Consider the following 16,138-nt stretch of genomic DNA (forward strand, 5'->3'; position numbering starts at 1 on the left):
TTTAAACTTAATCTTTACCAGTCCTGTTAAATTGTTCAAAAAATGAAAAAAAAAACAAAAAACAAAAAAACAAAACAAAACAAAACAAAACCACAGTGATTTAAAGAAACATCTAGTAGATACACCTAAAGTCACTTCTAGTAGGCAACTATTTAACATTTGATGGCTGGGTTCATTGTGTCTAGTTGGCTCCAAGAATTGCAGGGACAGGTGATTAAATTGCAGACGCCATTCTTTGTTGAAATGCCTTGGCTTCACACCACCCTTTTGAATATTCTGACATGATTCATTTTACACAAATCAGAAAAAATACATTCTCTTAAAGAAGTAATTTAAGTAACTTCTTTCTGGAATGGCCGCCAGACCTCAGTAGGATCACATAGCATTTGGGAAGAAACATACATCCCAGTAAACCAGCACTGGAGGCCAGAATTGAAAAGATTTCCACAGCCACCATGGTTTTGCCTGTGGAGCTCAGGTAAGTGGGTATAAAAGAAATCCACACACTACAGAAAACTATCATGCTGAATGTGATTGTTTTAGTCTCATTGAAGGTGTCAGGTAGCCTTCTAGCCAGAAAAGCAATAAGCAAGCTGAGACTGGCCAGAAAGCCCAAGTACCCCAGAACACAATAGAAAGCGAGGGTGGACCCCTCATTACACAAGAGGATGATTTGCCCATACTCAGACTGCATGTCAATGTCAGGGAAGGGAGGATATGTTCCCAGCCAGATTGCACAGATGCACACTTGAATGATGGAACCACAGCAGACTATAGCATTTGAGAGTCGGGTCACCATCCACATTTTTAAGGTGCTTCCTGGTTTGATGGCTTTGAAGGCCACAACCACAATGAAGGTCTTTGCCAAGATAACAGAAACAGCAACAGAAAATACAACCCCAAAAATCATTTGTCTCAAGACACAAGTGATTGTTCTAGGTTGGCCAATGAATATCAATGAGCAAAAGAAACAGAGCATTAAAGAAACAAGGAGGACAAAACTGAGATTTCTGTTATTTGCTCTGACAATGGGTGTGTCCCGATAGTGGATAAATAATCCTAAAATCATAGCTGACAGTGCAGATAAACTAATGGCCACGGATATCAAAGCAGCTCCCAGAGTATCTTCATGGGACAAAAATGCCATAATTTTAGGGAGACACTGATTCTTCTGCTCATTTGGATACTGATCTTCAGGACACTTGAAGCATTGATCCATACCTGAAATGAGGCAGATTGCTTTATTACATTCAACCAATAAATCTCCAGATATACCTATGAGACCTACATCTTGCACAGAGAAACTATTTATTTCTCAAGTAAATGTCAGTGGACATATTCACTGAATCATGATACTGAAAAGCAATAAATGAATAAGTTATTTTTTCTGGGAGAAAAATATGGATACACTGTATTCATATATATTTAGAAATTGAGTAGACTTGAACAATATGAGAGAATGAGAAATGTGGAAATGATGGTGAGGGAAAATAAGACAATATGAAAATTAAACAAGACTACTTATGAAAGAAAGAGAAAGTTCATTTTGAAATTTTTACTCTTTATCTTTTTGTTCCATTTGTTTATTAAATATTGTTATGTGAGAACATCATATATGAATATCATGTATTTTGATAAAGTATATCACTAATTTCTTCACCCTGTAATTCCTTTTCTCTGTCCCTCCAACAATTTTTCTCTCAACTTTATTTTGTTGTGTTTTTCCCACTGAGTTCACTTCATGCTACCTGTATGCATATCAATATAATCTACCATAACATGGGTAGAACTATATATCTGAAGCAAACAAACAAACAAACAAACAAACAAACAAACAAGCAGAGAGACAGACCTCACTCTTTCACTCCAGCAGCCATCAACTAGCAATAGCTTCTAGCTAGAAGTGAGAGATTATGATCATGTCCCCCTGCCATGGTCGTATTTATCGAGCTTCATTTGACTTGATCTGGTACATGCCTCTGTGAGTTTATGTGCTCTAGGACTTTGTCATTTCTGACAAATAATGCTTCCCTACAGATCTCCTCTCTGTGGCTCTTATGACCACTCTATCTTCTCTATCATGGCACTCTAATCCCTAAGACCTATTGGTTCTTATTATGGAAGGTGCCAGAAGACATCTAGGAGAAGCTACGAACTAGTAGGTGACCTTCAGAGATGTTTTCACTGTGGACTGTAAAGTCAACATGGATTTGCCCTTCTAGGCAAGGCTGAAGGAATTACATAAGATGAAATGTCTCTGCTATCAATATGTTCTTCCTGTTATTATGCATACACACAACCACAGAGACTCAGAGACATACACTCATACATACACACAAAAACACAGAGACACAGAGATATAAACAGAAAGACACACACACACACACACTTCACCATAAATTAGCCCTTTGGTGGAGAGTTACACAGACTAATGAAGATTTACTATCTTGCAGTGATTCTACATAGAGAAATAGATGATTTCTTAATGTATAATGATGATCTGGTAAGAATCCCTAAAATTTTACTAATTATTATGCTCCATAATATAGGACTACTATTAAGTCCTCTCTGATATTAAAAGTGCAATGAGAATTCTGCCAGTCTTCAACTGTTACCAATAGATTGATTCTGAGTTAGAAAGCAGATATCTACAACTTAGAACACATTTTATGAAGTTGTAAAACAATTAAACAAAGTCATGAAAAGGGAACTAATAATATAATGTAGGTGCAAGGACAGGAAAACATATTGACTGGGTTTATCTATCCAAAACCTAAATAAAAACAGTCAAAAATTATGGATTTTAGGCAGAACAGACAGTCAGCACAGGTGAGACCTGCCCTGAAGCTCAGAGGATCCTGTCCTGAACCCTCCTGCAGAGCCTTCCAGTACTGTCTCTGGCTTGAGATCATCCTCTGCCACAGTGCACCATCTCCAAGTGGCACAAGAAGGTATCTACCCACACGGTGGTGCAGAGCAGACAGTCAACACAGGTGAGACCTGCTTTGCAGATTAGAGGATCCCATCCAGGATCATCTGACAGAAGCCTTCAAGTTTCTGTTTCTTGCTTGGGACCATCATCTGCCAAAGCTCACCATCACCAAGTAGCACAGGAAGCTAGCTATCCACCCAGAAGTGCAGAGTGGTCTGCCTGCACAAGTAGAACCACCCTCACTAGAGGATCACACCCAAAACCTTCTGGTGGAAACTCTCTGGTTTCCTTCTATGACTTGGGACCACCCTCTGTCACCATGTACCCTATCCAAGTGACACATGGAGGTAGCTAACCACTCAAGAGTGCAGAGAGGCCAAGCAGCACAGGTAGGACCACCCATGCATCTCAGAGGAAACAGCCTGAAGCCCTTAGGACACAAGAGCCTAGGGACAGCCTAGGACAAGAGTCTTCTGAGTACCACCTACACCCATAGTTGATCGGGGCCACAGAGCTGTATACCTAAATACAACCACAATAGAGTGGGTCTCACAGGAATACTTACATACTGATGTACACAGGGAGAATGGGTCAACCGGGAGCACAGATAAGCCACATTCAGAGATAGCAAGCCCAGCTACCACAAGAGATAAATAGATGACAAAACACAAATGCAAGAACATCACCAACAGAAACCAAGGCAACATGGCATCATCTAAACCAAGTTCTACAACAATAGCAAGTCCTGAATACCCCAACACACCAGAAAAGCAAGACCTGGATTTAAAATCACATCTCATGATGCTGATAGTGGATTTTAAGAAGAACATAAAGAACTCCCTTAAAGAAGTACAGGAGAAATTGAGTCAACAGATAGAAGCCCTTAAAAAAAAACACAAAAATCACTTAAATAAATACAGGAAAACATGGGCCATCAGATAGAAGTCTATAAAGAGGAAGCACAAAATCACTTAAATAATACAGGAGAACAAGGGTAAAGAGCAGAAGTCCTGAAAGAGAAAACAGGAAAACACCTTAAAGAATTACAGGAAAACACAAACCAACAAGTGAATAAACTGAGCAAAACCATCCAGGATCTAAAATGGTAAGTAGAACTAACTAAGAAATGAGAAAAGGAGACAATTTTGGAGATACAAAACTTTGGCAAGAAATCAGGTGTCATAGATGCAAACGTCAACAACAGAAAACAAGAGATAGAAGAAAGAGTCTCAGATGCTGAAGATCACATAGAAAACATTGACTCAAGTGGCCACAGGTGTGTGGGTTCATTTCTGGATCTTCAATCCTGTTCCATTAGTCCGACTGCCTGTCACTGTACCAAAACCATGCAGTTCTTAACACTATTGCTCTGTAGTATTGCTTGAGGTCAAGGATACTGATACCCCCAGAATATTTTTTATTGTTAAGAATAGTTTTAGCTATCCTGGGTTTTTTGTTATTCCAGATGAATTTGAGGATTGCTCTTTCTAACTCTGTGAAGAATTGAATTGGGATTTTGATGGATATTGCGATGAATCTGTATATTGCTTTTGGCAAAATGGCCATTTTAACTATATTAATCCTGCCGATCCATGAGCATGGGAGGTTTTTCCTTTTTTTGAGGTCAAACGCACACACCTATGGCCACTAGATCCTCAACATAGGGGCTGAAAACATCCAATGGAAAAAAGATAGCCTTTTTAACAAATGGTGCTTGTTCAACTGGAGTTTTTCAGGTGAAAATTCATTCTTTAACTCTGTACTCCATTTTTTTAATAGGGTTATTTGGTTTTCTGGAATCTAACTTCTTGAGTTCTTTATATATATATATATATATATATATATATATATATATATATATATATATATATATATATATATATATATATATATATATTGGATATTAGCCCTCTATCTGATGTAGGGTTGGTGAAGATATTTTCCCAATTTGTTGGTTGCCGATTTGCCCTTTTGATGGTGTCCTTTGCCTTACAGAAACTTTGTAATTGTATGAGGTCCCATTTGTCAATTCTTGATCTTAGAACATAAGCTATTGGTGTTCTGTTCAGGAACTTTCCCCCTGTACTGATGTCCTCAAGGGTCTTCCCCTGTTTCTTTGCTATTAGCTTCGTGGAAGTCCTTGATCCATTTGGAGTTGAGCTTAGTACAAGGAGACAAGGATGGATCATTTCCCTTTCTTCTGCATGCTGACCTCCAGTTGAACCAGCACCATTTTTTGAAAAGGCTATCTTTCTTCCACTGGATGTTTTCAGCCTCTTTGTTGAGGATAAAGAGGCCATGGGTGTGTGGGTTCATTTCTTGATCTTCAATCCTGGTCCATTGATCTGTCTGCCTGTCACTGTACAAATACCATGCAGTTTTTTTTAACACTATTGCTCTGTAGTATTGCTTGAGGTCAGGGATACTGATGCCCCCAGAATTTTTTTATTGTTGAAAATAGTTTTAGCTATCCTGGGTTTTTTGTTATTCCAGATGAATTTTAGGATTGTTCTTTCTAACTCTGTGAAGAATTGAGTTGGGATTTTGATGGGTACTGCGATGAATCTACATATTGCTTTTGGCAAAATGGCCATTTTAACTCTATTAATCCTGCCAATCCATGAGCATAGGAGGTTTTTCCATTTTTTGAGGTCTTCTTCCATTTCTTTCTTCAGAGTCTTTAAGTTCTTGTCATACAGATCTTTCACATGTTTGGTATGAGTCACCCCAAGGTACTTTATACTGTTTGTGACTATTGTGAAGGGGGTCCTTTCCCTATTTTCTTTCTCAGCATGCTTATCCTTTGAGTATAGGAAGGCTACTAGTTTGCTTGAGTTGATTTTACAACCTGCCACTTTGCTGAAGTTGTTTATCAGCTGTAGGAGTTCTCTAGTGGAGTTTTTTTTATATCATCTGCAAACAATGATAGTTTGACTTCTTCCTTTCCAATTTGTATCCCTTTGACCTCCTTATGTTGTCTAATTGCCCGAGCTAGTACCTCAAGTACCATATTGAAAAGATAAAGACAAAGGGGGCAGCCCTGTCTAGTCCCTGATTTTAGTGGGATTGCTTCAAGTTTCTCTCCATTTAGTTTGATGCTGGTTACCGGTTTACTGTATATTGCTTTTACTATGTTTAGGTATGGGCCTTGAATTCCTGTTCTTTCCAAGACTTTAAGCATGAAAGATGCTGAATATTTTCATATGCTTTTTCTGCATCCAATGAAATGACCATGTGGTTTGTTTCTTTGAGTTTGTGTATGTAGTGGATTGCATTGATGGATTTCCGTATATTGAACCAACCCTGCATCCCTGGGATAAAGTCTACATGATCATGGTGGATGATCGTTTTGATGTGTTCTTGGATTTGGTTGGCAAAAATTTTATTGAGTATTTTTGCATTGATGTTCATAAGGGAAATTGGTCTGAAGTTCTCTTTTTTGTTGGATTTTTGTGTGGTTTTGGTATCAGCGTAATTGTGGCTTCGTAGAAGGAATTGGGCAGTGTTTCTTATGTTTCTATTTTGTGGAATAGTTTGAAGAGTATTAGTGTTAGGTCTTCTTTGAAGGTTTGATAGAATTCTTCACTGAAACCATCTGGTCCTGTGGCTTTTTTGGTTGGAAGACTTTTTATGACCCCTTCTATTTCTTTAGAGGTTATGGGACTGTTTAGATGATCTATTTGGTCCTGATTTAATTTTGGTATTTGGTATCTGTCAAGGAAATTGTCCATTTCCTACAGATTCTCCAGTTGTGCTGAGTATAGGATTTTGTAGTAGGATGTAATGATGTTTTGGATTTCCTCAGTTTCTGTTGTTGTAACCCCCTTTTCATTTCTAATTTTGTTAATTCGGATACTTTCTCTGTGCCCTTTGGTCAGTCTGGCTAAGGGTTTATCTAGCTTGTTGATTTTCTCAAAGAACCAGTTCCTTGATTCGTTGATTCTTTGTATTGTTCTCTTTGTTTCCACTTGGTTGATTTCAGTCCTGAGTTTGATGATTTCCTGTCTTCTACTCCTCCTGCGGGAACTGGCTTCATTTTCTTCCAGGGCTTTCAGGAGTGTTGTTAAGCTGCTAGTGTATGTTCTCTCCATTTTCTTTTTGGAGGCACTCAGGGCTATGAGTTTTCCTCTTAGCACTGCTTTCATTGTGTTCCAAAGATTTGGGTATGTTGTGCCTTCATTTTCATTAAATTCTAAAAAGTCTCTGATTTCTTTCTTTATTTATTCTTTGGCCAAGGTGTCATTGAGTAGAGTATTGTTCAGCCTCCAACAAAAATCCAACAAGAAGAACTCTCAATTCTGCACATCTGTGCTCCAACTACAAGGGCACCCTCATTCATAAAAGAAACTTTACTAAAGCTTGAAGCACACATTGGACCTAAAGCAATAATTGTGGGTGACTTCAACACTCCACTCTCATCAATTCACCATCAGGAAAACAGAAACTAAGCAGGGAGACAGTGAAACTAATTGATGCTTTGGACCAATTGGTTTTAATATATATATATATATATATATATATATATATATATATATATATATATATATATAACTTTTCTTTTCATCCCAAAGCAAAAGAATATACCTCTTTCTCAGCACATCATGGTACCTTCTCAAAAATCAATCATATAGTGGGTCACAAGACAGACCTCAACAAATATAAGAAGATCAAAATAATCCCATGCCTCTTATCAGATCACTATTGAGTAAAAGTGGTATTTAATAACAATAAAAACAACAGAAAGCCCACATACACATGGAAACTGAGCAATACTCTACTCAATGTTACCTTGCTCAAGGAAGAAATAAATAAAGAAATCAAAGATTTTTTAGAATTTAAAAAAAATGAAGGCACAACATATATAAATCTATGGGACACAATGAAAGCAGTGCTAAGAGGAAAATTCATAGCTTTGAGTGCCTCCAAAAAGAAATTCGAGAGAGCATACACTAGAAGATTAATGGAACAACTGGAAGTCCTGGAACAAAAAGAAGCTAACTCCTACAGCTGATTAAGTGCTTCAGCATAGTGGCTGGCTACAAAATCAACTCAAGCATATCAGTAACCTTTATATACTCAAAGGATAAGCAGACTGAGAAAGAAATTAGGGAAATGACACCTTTCACAATAGCCACAAACAGCATAAAGTATCTTGGTGTGACTCTAATCAAACAAGTGAAAGACCTATTAGAACTTCAAGATCTTCAAGATCTTCAAGAACTTCAGATCTCTGAAGAAGGAAATCGAAGCAGATCTCAGAAAATGGAAAAATCTTCAGTGTTCATGGATTGGCAGCATTAATATAGTTAAAATGGCCATCTTGCCAAAGGCAATATACAGATTCAATGCAATCCACATCAATATCCCAACCCAGTTCTTCATAGAGCTACAAAGAGCTCAAATTCATCTGAAATAACAAAAAACCCAGGATAGCTAAAACTATTCTCAACAGTAAAAGAACTTTAGGGGGATTCACTATCCCAGACCTCAAAATTTACTACAGAGCAATAGTAATAAAAAAAAACTGCATGGTATTGGTACATGTCAGGCAAGCAGATCAATGGAATAGGATTGAAGACCCAAAAATGAACCCACACACCTATGGTCACTTGATTTTTGACAAAGGAGTTGAAAGCATCCAGTGGAAAAAAGATATTCTTTTCAACAAATGGTGCTGGTTCAATTTGAGGTCAGCATGCAGAAGATTGCATATTGATCCCTTCTTATCTCCATGTACTAAACTCCACTGCAAGTGGATCAAGGACCTCCACGTAAAACCAGACACACTGAAACTAATAGAAAAGAAACTGGGGAAAACCCTTGAGGACATGGGCACAGAGGAAAAGTTCCTGAATAGAACACCAATAGCTCATGCTCTAAGATCAAGAATTGACAAATGGCACCTCATAAAATTACAAAGTTTCTGAGAGGCAAAGGACACTGTTAAAAGGACAAAAAGGCAATCAACAAATTGGTAAAGGATATTCACGAACCCTATATATGATTGAGGGTTAATATCCAATATATACAAGGAACTCAAGAAGTTAGACCCCAAGGAACCAAATAACCCTATTAAAAATGGGGTACAGATCTAAAGAAAGAATTTTCAGCTGAAGAAATTCGGATGTCCAAGAGGCACCTTAAGAAGTGCCAAGCATCATTAGTCATTCGGGAAATGCAAATCAAAACAACCCTGAGATTTCACCTTACACCAGTTAGAATGGCTAAGGTAAAAAACTTTGGAGAGAGCAGGTGTTGGTGAGGATGTGGAGAAAGAGGAACACTCCTCCACTGCTGGTGGGGCTGTAAGATGGTACAACCACTTTTGTAATCAGACTGGCAGTTCCTCAGAAAACTGGACATGACACTTCTGGAGGACCCTGCTATACCTCTCTTGGACATATACCCAAATGACTCCCTGGCATGCAATAAGGACACATGCTACATTATGTTCATAGCAGCCTTATTTATAATAGCCAGAAGCTGGAAAGAACCCAGATGTCCCTCAAAGGAGGAATGGATACAGAAAATGTGGTATATTTACACAATGGAATACTACTCAGCAATTAGAAACAATTAATTCACAAAAATTTTTGGCAAATGATTTGATCTGGAAAATATCATCCTAAGAGAGGTAACCCAATCACAAAAGAATTCACATGGAATGCAATCTCTGATAAGTGGATATTCATTAGCCCAGAAGCTCTGAATACTGAAGGCACAAATCTCTTAACAAATGACTCCTATTAAGAAGTGTGGAGAGGGTCCTGATCCTGGAAAGGATTGATCCAGCATTGGAAGGGAATATAAGGACAGAAAAAAAGGATGGAGATGATTGGAGAATGGGTGGAGGGAAGAAGGTTTATGGGACATATGGGGAGGGGATCTGGGAAAGGGGAAATCATTTGGAATGTAAACAAACAATATAGAAAATAAAAAATATTAAAATGACAAAAAAAAAGAAACTGGGGAAGAACCTTGAGGACATGGGCACAGGGGAAAAGCTCCTGAATAGAATACCAATAGCTTATGCTCTAAGATCAAGAATTGACAAATGGGACCTCATAAAACTACAAAGTTTCTGTAAGGCAAAGGACATTGTCAAAAGGACAAAGTGACAACCAACAGATTGGGAAAGGATCTTCACCAACCCTAAATCTGAAAGAGGACTAATATCTAATATATACAAAGAACTCAAGAAGGTAGAACCGAGAGAACCACATTAAAAAGTGTGGTACTAGCTAAACAAAGTATTTTCACATGAAGAACTTTGGAGGGCTGAGAAACACCTTAAGAAATGTTCAACATCATTAATCATTATGGAAATGCAAATCAAAGCAACCCTGAGATTTCACCTCACACCAGTCAGAATGGCTAAGGTCAAAAACTCAGGAGACAGCAGGTGCTGGTGAGGATGTGGAGAAATAGGAAAACTCATCCACTGCTGGTGGGATTGTAAGATGGTGCAACCACTTTGGAAATCAATCTGGAGATTCCTCAGAAAACTGGGCATGGCACTTCTGGAGGACCCTGCCATACCACTCCTGGGCATATACCCTGAGGATTCCCCAACATGTAATAAGGACACATGCTCCACTATGTTCATAGCAGCCCTATTTGTAGTAGCCAGAAGCTGGAACGAACCCAGTTGTCCCTCAGCAGAGGAATGGATACAAAAAAAAAGTGGTATATTTACACAATGGAGTACTATTCCACCATTAGAAACAATGAATTCATGAAATTCGTAGGCAAATGGATGGAGCTGGAGAACATCATACTAAGTGCAGTAACCCACTCTCAAAAGATCAATCATGGTATGCACTCACTGATAATTGGATATTAACCTAGAAACTTGGAATGCCCAAGAAATAATCCACATATTAAACGATGTCCAAAAAGAACAGAGGAGTGGCTCCTGGTTTTGGAAAGGCTCAGTGCAAAAGTAGAGGAGAATACCAGAACAGGGAAGTGGGAAGGAGCAGATGGAGGAACAGGGGGAGGGAAGAGGGCTTATGGGACTTGCAGGGAATGGGGACCCATAAAAGGGGAAATCATTTAAAAGGTAAATAAAGAATACATCGAATAAAAAAAAAGAATTTCTCACAAAAACTTATTAAAACCCAGGGGGTATAAGAAACTTCAAACTCTTTGAAGGGTTGCTGTCATCTATAAATGACTCTGTATTCTAATCAGGAAGATTGATAACATCTCTAAATTGATACTCTGAATCTATTACATGAGAAACATTGTACATGATTTATTTTTCATTTCCTTGTGTCAAATTGTTATGATAATTGTGCCTGCTTCACTGACTACGTCTTTGAAAAGGTAATGCCAACTCTTCATGTATAAAAATCCTTACTTTAGAGCTCCTAAATACATTCAGATTCAAACTGCCTCTGTGTGTGGTTGTTTCTGTTTTTCACCACTAAACCTGCTCCTCTCCTGAAATCCAAAGTTCCCTCTCCAATCTGAATCTTCCCAGCTGGGACTATCCATGGCAGATCTAACAGATATTTATAGAATATTCCACCCTAAAAGAAAATAATATACCTTCTTCTCAGCACCTCATGATACCTTCTCAAAAATTGACCATATAATTGGTTACAAAACAAGCCTCCACAGATACAGAATTTTTGAAATTATGCCACGCACCTTATCAGATAACCATGGTCTAAGGCTAGTCTTAAGTTTAAACAAAAACAATGGAAAACACATATGCATGTGGACTGTGAACAATGCTCTTCTCAGTGATAACTTGATCAAGAATGAAATAAAGAAAGAAATTAAAGACATTTTAAAATTTAATGAAAATGAAGACATATCATACCAAAACTTAAGGGACACAATGAAAGTAGTGCTAAGAGGAAAGCTCATAGATCTGAGTGCTTCCAAAAAGAGAATGGAGAAACACTAACAGCTTGACAGAGCACTTGAGCTCTAGATCACAAAGAAGCAAATACACTCACGAGGAGTAGATTGCACGAAATAAACCCAGGGCTGAAATCAACCAAATAGAAACAAAAAGAACTATATAAAGAATCAACAAAACCAAGAGCTGGTTCTTTAAGAAAATCAACAAGATAGATAAACTGTTAGCTAGACTAACCAGGGGCACATAGGCACTATGCAAATTAATAAAGTCATTAATGAAAAGGGAGAAATAACAACAGAAACTTTGAAATTCAAAAAATCATCAGATCCTAATACATGAACTTATATTCAACAAAGTTTGAAAATCTGGATGAAATGGACAACTTACTACATATATATAACCAGATAATAAATCTAAAAAGTCCCCTAAGTCCCAAGGAAGTAGAAGCAGTTGTTAAGAGTCTCCCATCAAAAAAGAACCCAGGACAAGGTAAGTTTAGTAGGGAATTCTATCAGATCTACAAAGAAGAGCTGATACCAATACTTTTCAAAATATTCAACAAAATAGAAATTCAGGGAACACTACACAAATCCAGTCCTAAAAAGGATAATATATAAAAAAATTCCAATACAAGGAGGGCAACTACACCCTAGAAAAGGCAAGATAGTAATCTGCTTTTAACACACTCAAAGGAAGATAACCACTCAAACATAAAAATAACATAAAAAATAACAGGAAGCAACAATCACTATTCCTTAATATCTCTTATCACCAATGGGCTCAATTCACCAATTAAAAGAAATAGACTAACAGAATGGATATGTAAATAAGATCCACCATTTTGCTGCATAAAGGAAAAGCACCTCAGTGACAAAGACAAACACTATCTAAATGTTGAAGGCTGGAAAACAATTTTCCAAGAAAATGGTCCCAAGAAACAAGGTGCAGTAGCCATCCTAATATCAGATAAAATCAACTTTCAACCTAAGGTTATCAAAAATGACATGGAAGGACATTTCATACTCAACAAAGAAAGAAATCTACCAAGCAGAACTCTCAATTTGGAACATCTATGCTCCAAATGCAGGGGCAACCTCATTCATAAAAGAAACTTTACTGAAGCTCAAAGCACACATTGCACTTCACACAATAATTGTGGGTAACTTCAACACTCCACCCTCCTCAATGGACTGATCATGGAAACAGAAACTAAACAGAGACACAGTGAATCTAATTGAAGTTTTTGACAAAATGGATTTAAGAGAGAGATATAGAACATTTCATCCTAAATCAAAAGAATATACGTTGTTCTCAGCACCTCATGGTACCTTCTCCAAAATCGACCATATAATTGGTCACAAAAAGACCCCAGCATATATAAGAGTGAAATAATCCCATGCCTTTTATCAGATCACTATGGAGTAAGGGTAGTCTTCAAGAGCAACAAAACAACAGAAAACCCACATACATATGGAAGCTGAACAATGCTCTACTCAATGATACCTTGGCTAAAGAAGAAATAAGGACAGAAATCAAAGACTTTTTAGAATTTAATGAAAATGAAGGCATGACATACCCAAACTTATGGCACACAATGAAAGCAGTTCTAAGAGGAAAACTCATAGCCTTGAGTGTCTCCAAAATGAAAATGGAGAGAGCATATACTAACAGCTTAATGGCACATCTGAAAGCTCTGGAACAGAAAGAAGCTAATAGACCCAAGGGGAGTAGAAGGCAGAAAATCATCAGTCTCAGGGCTGAAATCAACCAAGTAGAAACAAAAAGAAGCATACATAGAAACAACACAATGAGGAGTTTGTTCTTTGATAAAAACAACAAGATAAATAAACCATTAGCCATACTAACCAGAGGGCACAGAGACAGTATGCAAATTAACAAAATCAGAAATGAAAAGGGAGATATAACAACAGAAACTGGGGAAACTAAAAAAAAAAACACCAGATCCTACTACAAAAGCCTATATTAAACACAAGTGGAGAATCTGGAGGAAATGGACAATTTCCCATACAAATACCAAATACCAAAATTAAATGAGGATGAAATAGATCATCTAAACAGTAAATAACCCCTAAAGAAATAGAAGTAGTCATTGAAAGTTTTCCAGCCCCCCCCCCAAAAAAGCGCACACTCTGATGGTTTTAGAGCAGAATTATTTCAGACCTTGAAAGAAGACCTAACACCAAAAGTCCTCAAACTATTCCACAATATAGAAACAGAAGGAACACTAACCAACACATTCTATGAATTCACAATTACACTGATACCAAAACCACACAAAGATCCAAAAAATAAAGAGAACTTCAGACCAATTTTCCTTATGAATATCAATGCCAAAATACTCAATAAAAATTCTTGCCAACAGAATCCAAGAACACATCAAAACGATCATTCACCACGATCAAATAGTATTCATCCCAGGGAAGCAGGGGGTGGTTCAATAAACAGAAATCCATCAATGTAATTTACTACATAAACAAATTCAAAGAAGAAAACCACATGGTCATTTCATTAAATGCTGGAAAAGTATTTGACAAAATTCAGCATCCTTTCATGCTAAAAGTCTTGGAAAAATCGGGAATCCAAGGCCCATATCTAAACATAGCAAAAACAGTATATAGCAAACCATGTGCCAACATCAACTTAAATGGAGAGATACTTGAAGCAATCCCACTAAAATGAGGGAATAGACAACGCTGCCCTCTTTCTCCATATCTATTCAATATAGTACTGCTCTATTTAGAGAAATTAGACAACAGAAGGGGGTCAAAAGGATACAAATTAGAAAGAAAGAAGTCAAATTATCATTATTTGTAGATATGATAGTGTATTATTTAGTGACTCCACCAGACTCCACTAAAAAACTCCACCAAAGAAGTCCTATAGCTGATAAACAATTTCAGCAAAGTGGCCGTACATAAAATTAACTCAAATAAGCCACTAGTCTTACAATATTCAAAGGATAAACAGACTGAGAAAGAAATTAGGTAAAGGACACTCTTCAAAATAGTCACAAACAATATAAAATATCTTGGTGTGACTATAACAAAATAAGTGAAGATCTATATGACAAGAACTTCATGTCTCTAAAGAAACAAATCAAAGACCTCAGAAGAAGGAAAGATCTCACATGCTCGTGGATTGGCAGGATTAATATAGTAAAAATGGCCATCTTGCCAGAAGCAATCTACAAATTCAATTCAATCCTCATCAAAATCTCAACTCAATTCTTCATAGAGTTAGAAAGAGCATTTCATGAAGTCATCTGGAATAACAAAAAATCGAGGATACTGAAAACTACTCTCAATAGTAAAGAAACTTCCGAGGAAATTAGTATCCCAAACCTCAAACCATAATACAGAGCAATACTGTTAAAAACTGCATGGCATTGGTACAGTGACAAGTATGTAAATTAATAGAATACAATTGAAGACCCAGAAATGAACCCACACACCTATGGTCACTTGATTTTTGACAAAGGAGCTAAATCCATGCAGTGGAAAAAATCTTTATGAACAAATGGTGCTGACTCAACTCGTGATTAACATGCAGAAGAATTCAAATCTATACATTCTTATCTCCTTGTACTAAGGTGAAGTCCAACTGGATCAAGGGTTACTCCATGTAAAACCAGATAATTTAAAACTAATAAAAAACAAACTTGGAAAGATCCTTGAACATACAGTCACAGGGGAAATTTTCCTAAACAGAACACCAATACCCTATGCCCTTAGATAAAGAATTGACAGATGGGACCTCATAAAATTACAAAGTTTTTGTAAGGCAAAGGACATTATTAATAGGACAGAATTGCAACCAACAAATTGGGGAAAGATCTTTACCAACCCAACATTCAACAGAGGGCTAATATCCAATATATACAAAGAACTCAAGAAGTTTGTCTCCAGAGAACCAAATAACCCTATTTAAAATGGGGTACAGAACTAAGCAAATAATTTTCACATGAAGAATATCAAATTGCTGAGAAGCACCTAAAGAGATGTTCAACATCCTGAGTCATCCTGGAAATGCAAATCAAAACAAACCTGAGATTTCACCTCACACTGGTCAGAATGGCTAAGAAAAAAGCTCAGAAGACAGCAGGTGCTGGAAGGTTGTGGAGAAAAAGAAACACTCCTCATCTGCTGGTGGGATTTCAAGGTGGTATAATCACTCTGGAAATCAGTTCAACGGATCCCCAGAAAACTGGGCATAATACTCCAGGAGGACCCTGCAATGCCACTACTGGGCATATACCCAGAGGATTCTCCAATGGAATAAGGATACATGCTCCACTATGTTCTTAGCAGTGC

At 37.3% G+C, this 16,138-nt stretch overlaps 1 protein-coding gene across 1 annotated transcript in view; it reads right to left on the bottom strand.

Annotated features, from left to right (window-relative positions):
• Positions 1–319: 319 nt before the first annotated feature.
• Positions 320–16,138, bottom strand: part of LOC127678094 (vomeronasal type-2 receptor 26-like) — a 42,070-nt gene continuing 26,251 nt past the window's right edge. The window contains exon 7 of the mRNA XM_052172900.1: positions 320–1,221. Coding sequence (XP_052028860.1) covers positions 320–1,221 — 902 coding nt within the window. The remainder of the gene's footprint in view (positions 1,222–16,138) is intronic.

Source organism: Apodemus sylvaticus, chromosome 2 (assembly GCF_947179515.1).
Source record: "Apodemus sylvaticus chromosome 2, mApoSyl1.1, whole genome shotgun sequence".
NCBI lineage: Eukaryota > Metazoa > Chordata > Mammalia > Rodentia > Muridae > Apodemus > Apodemus sylvaticus.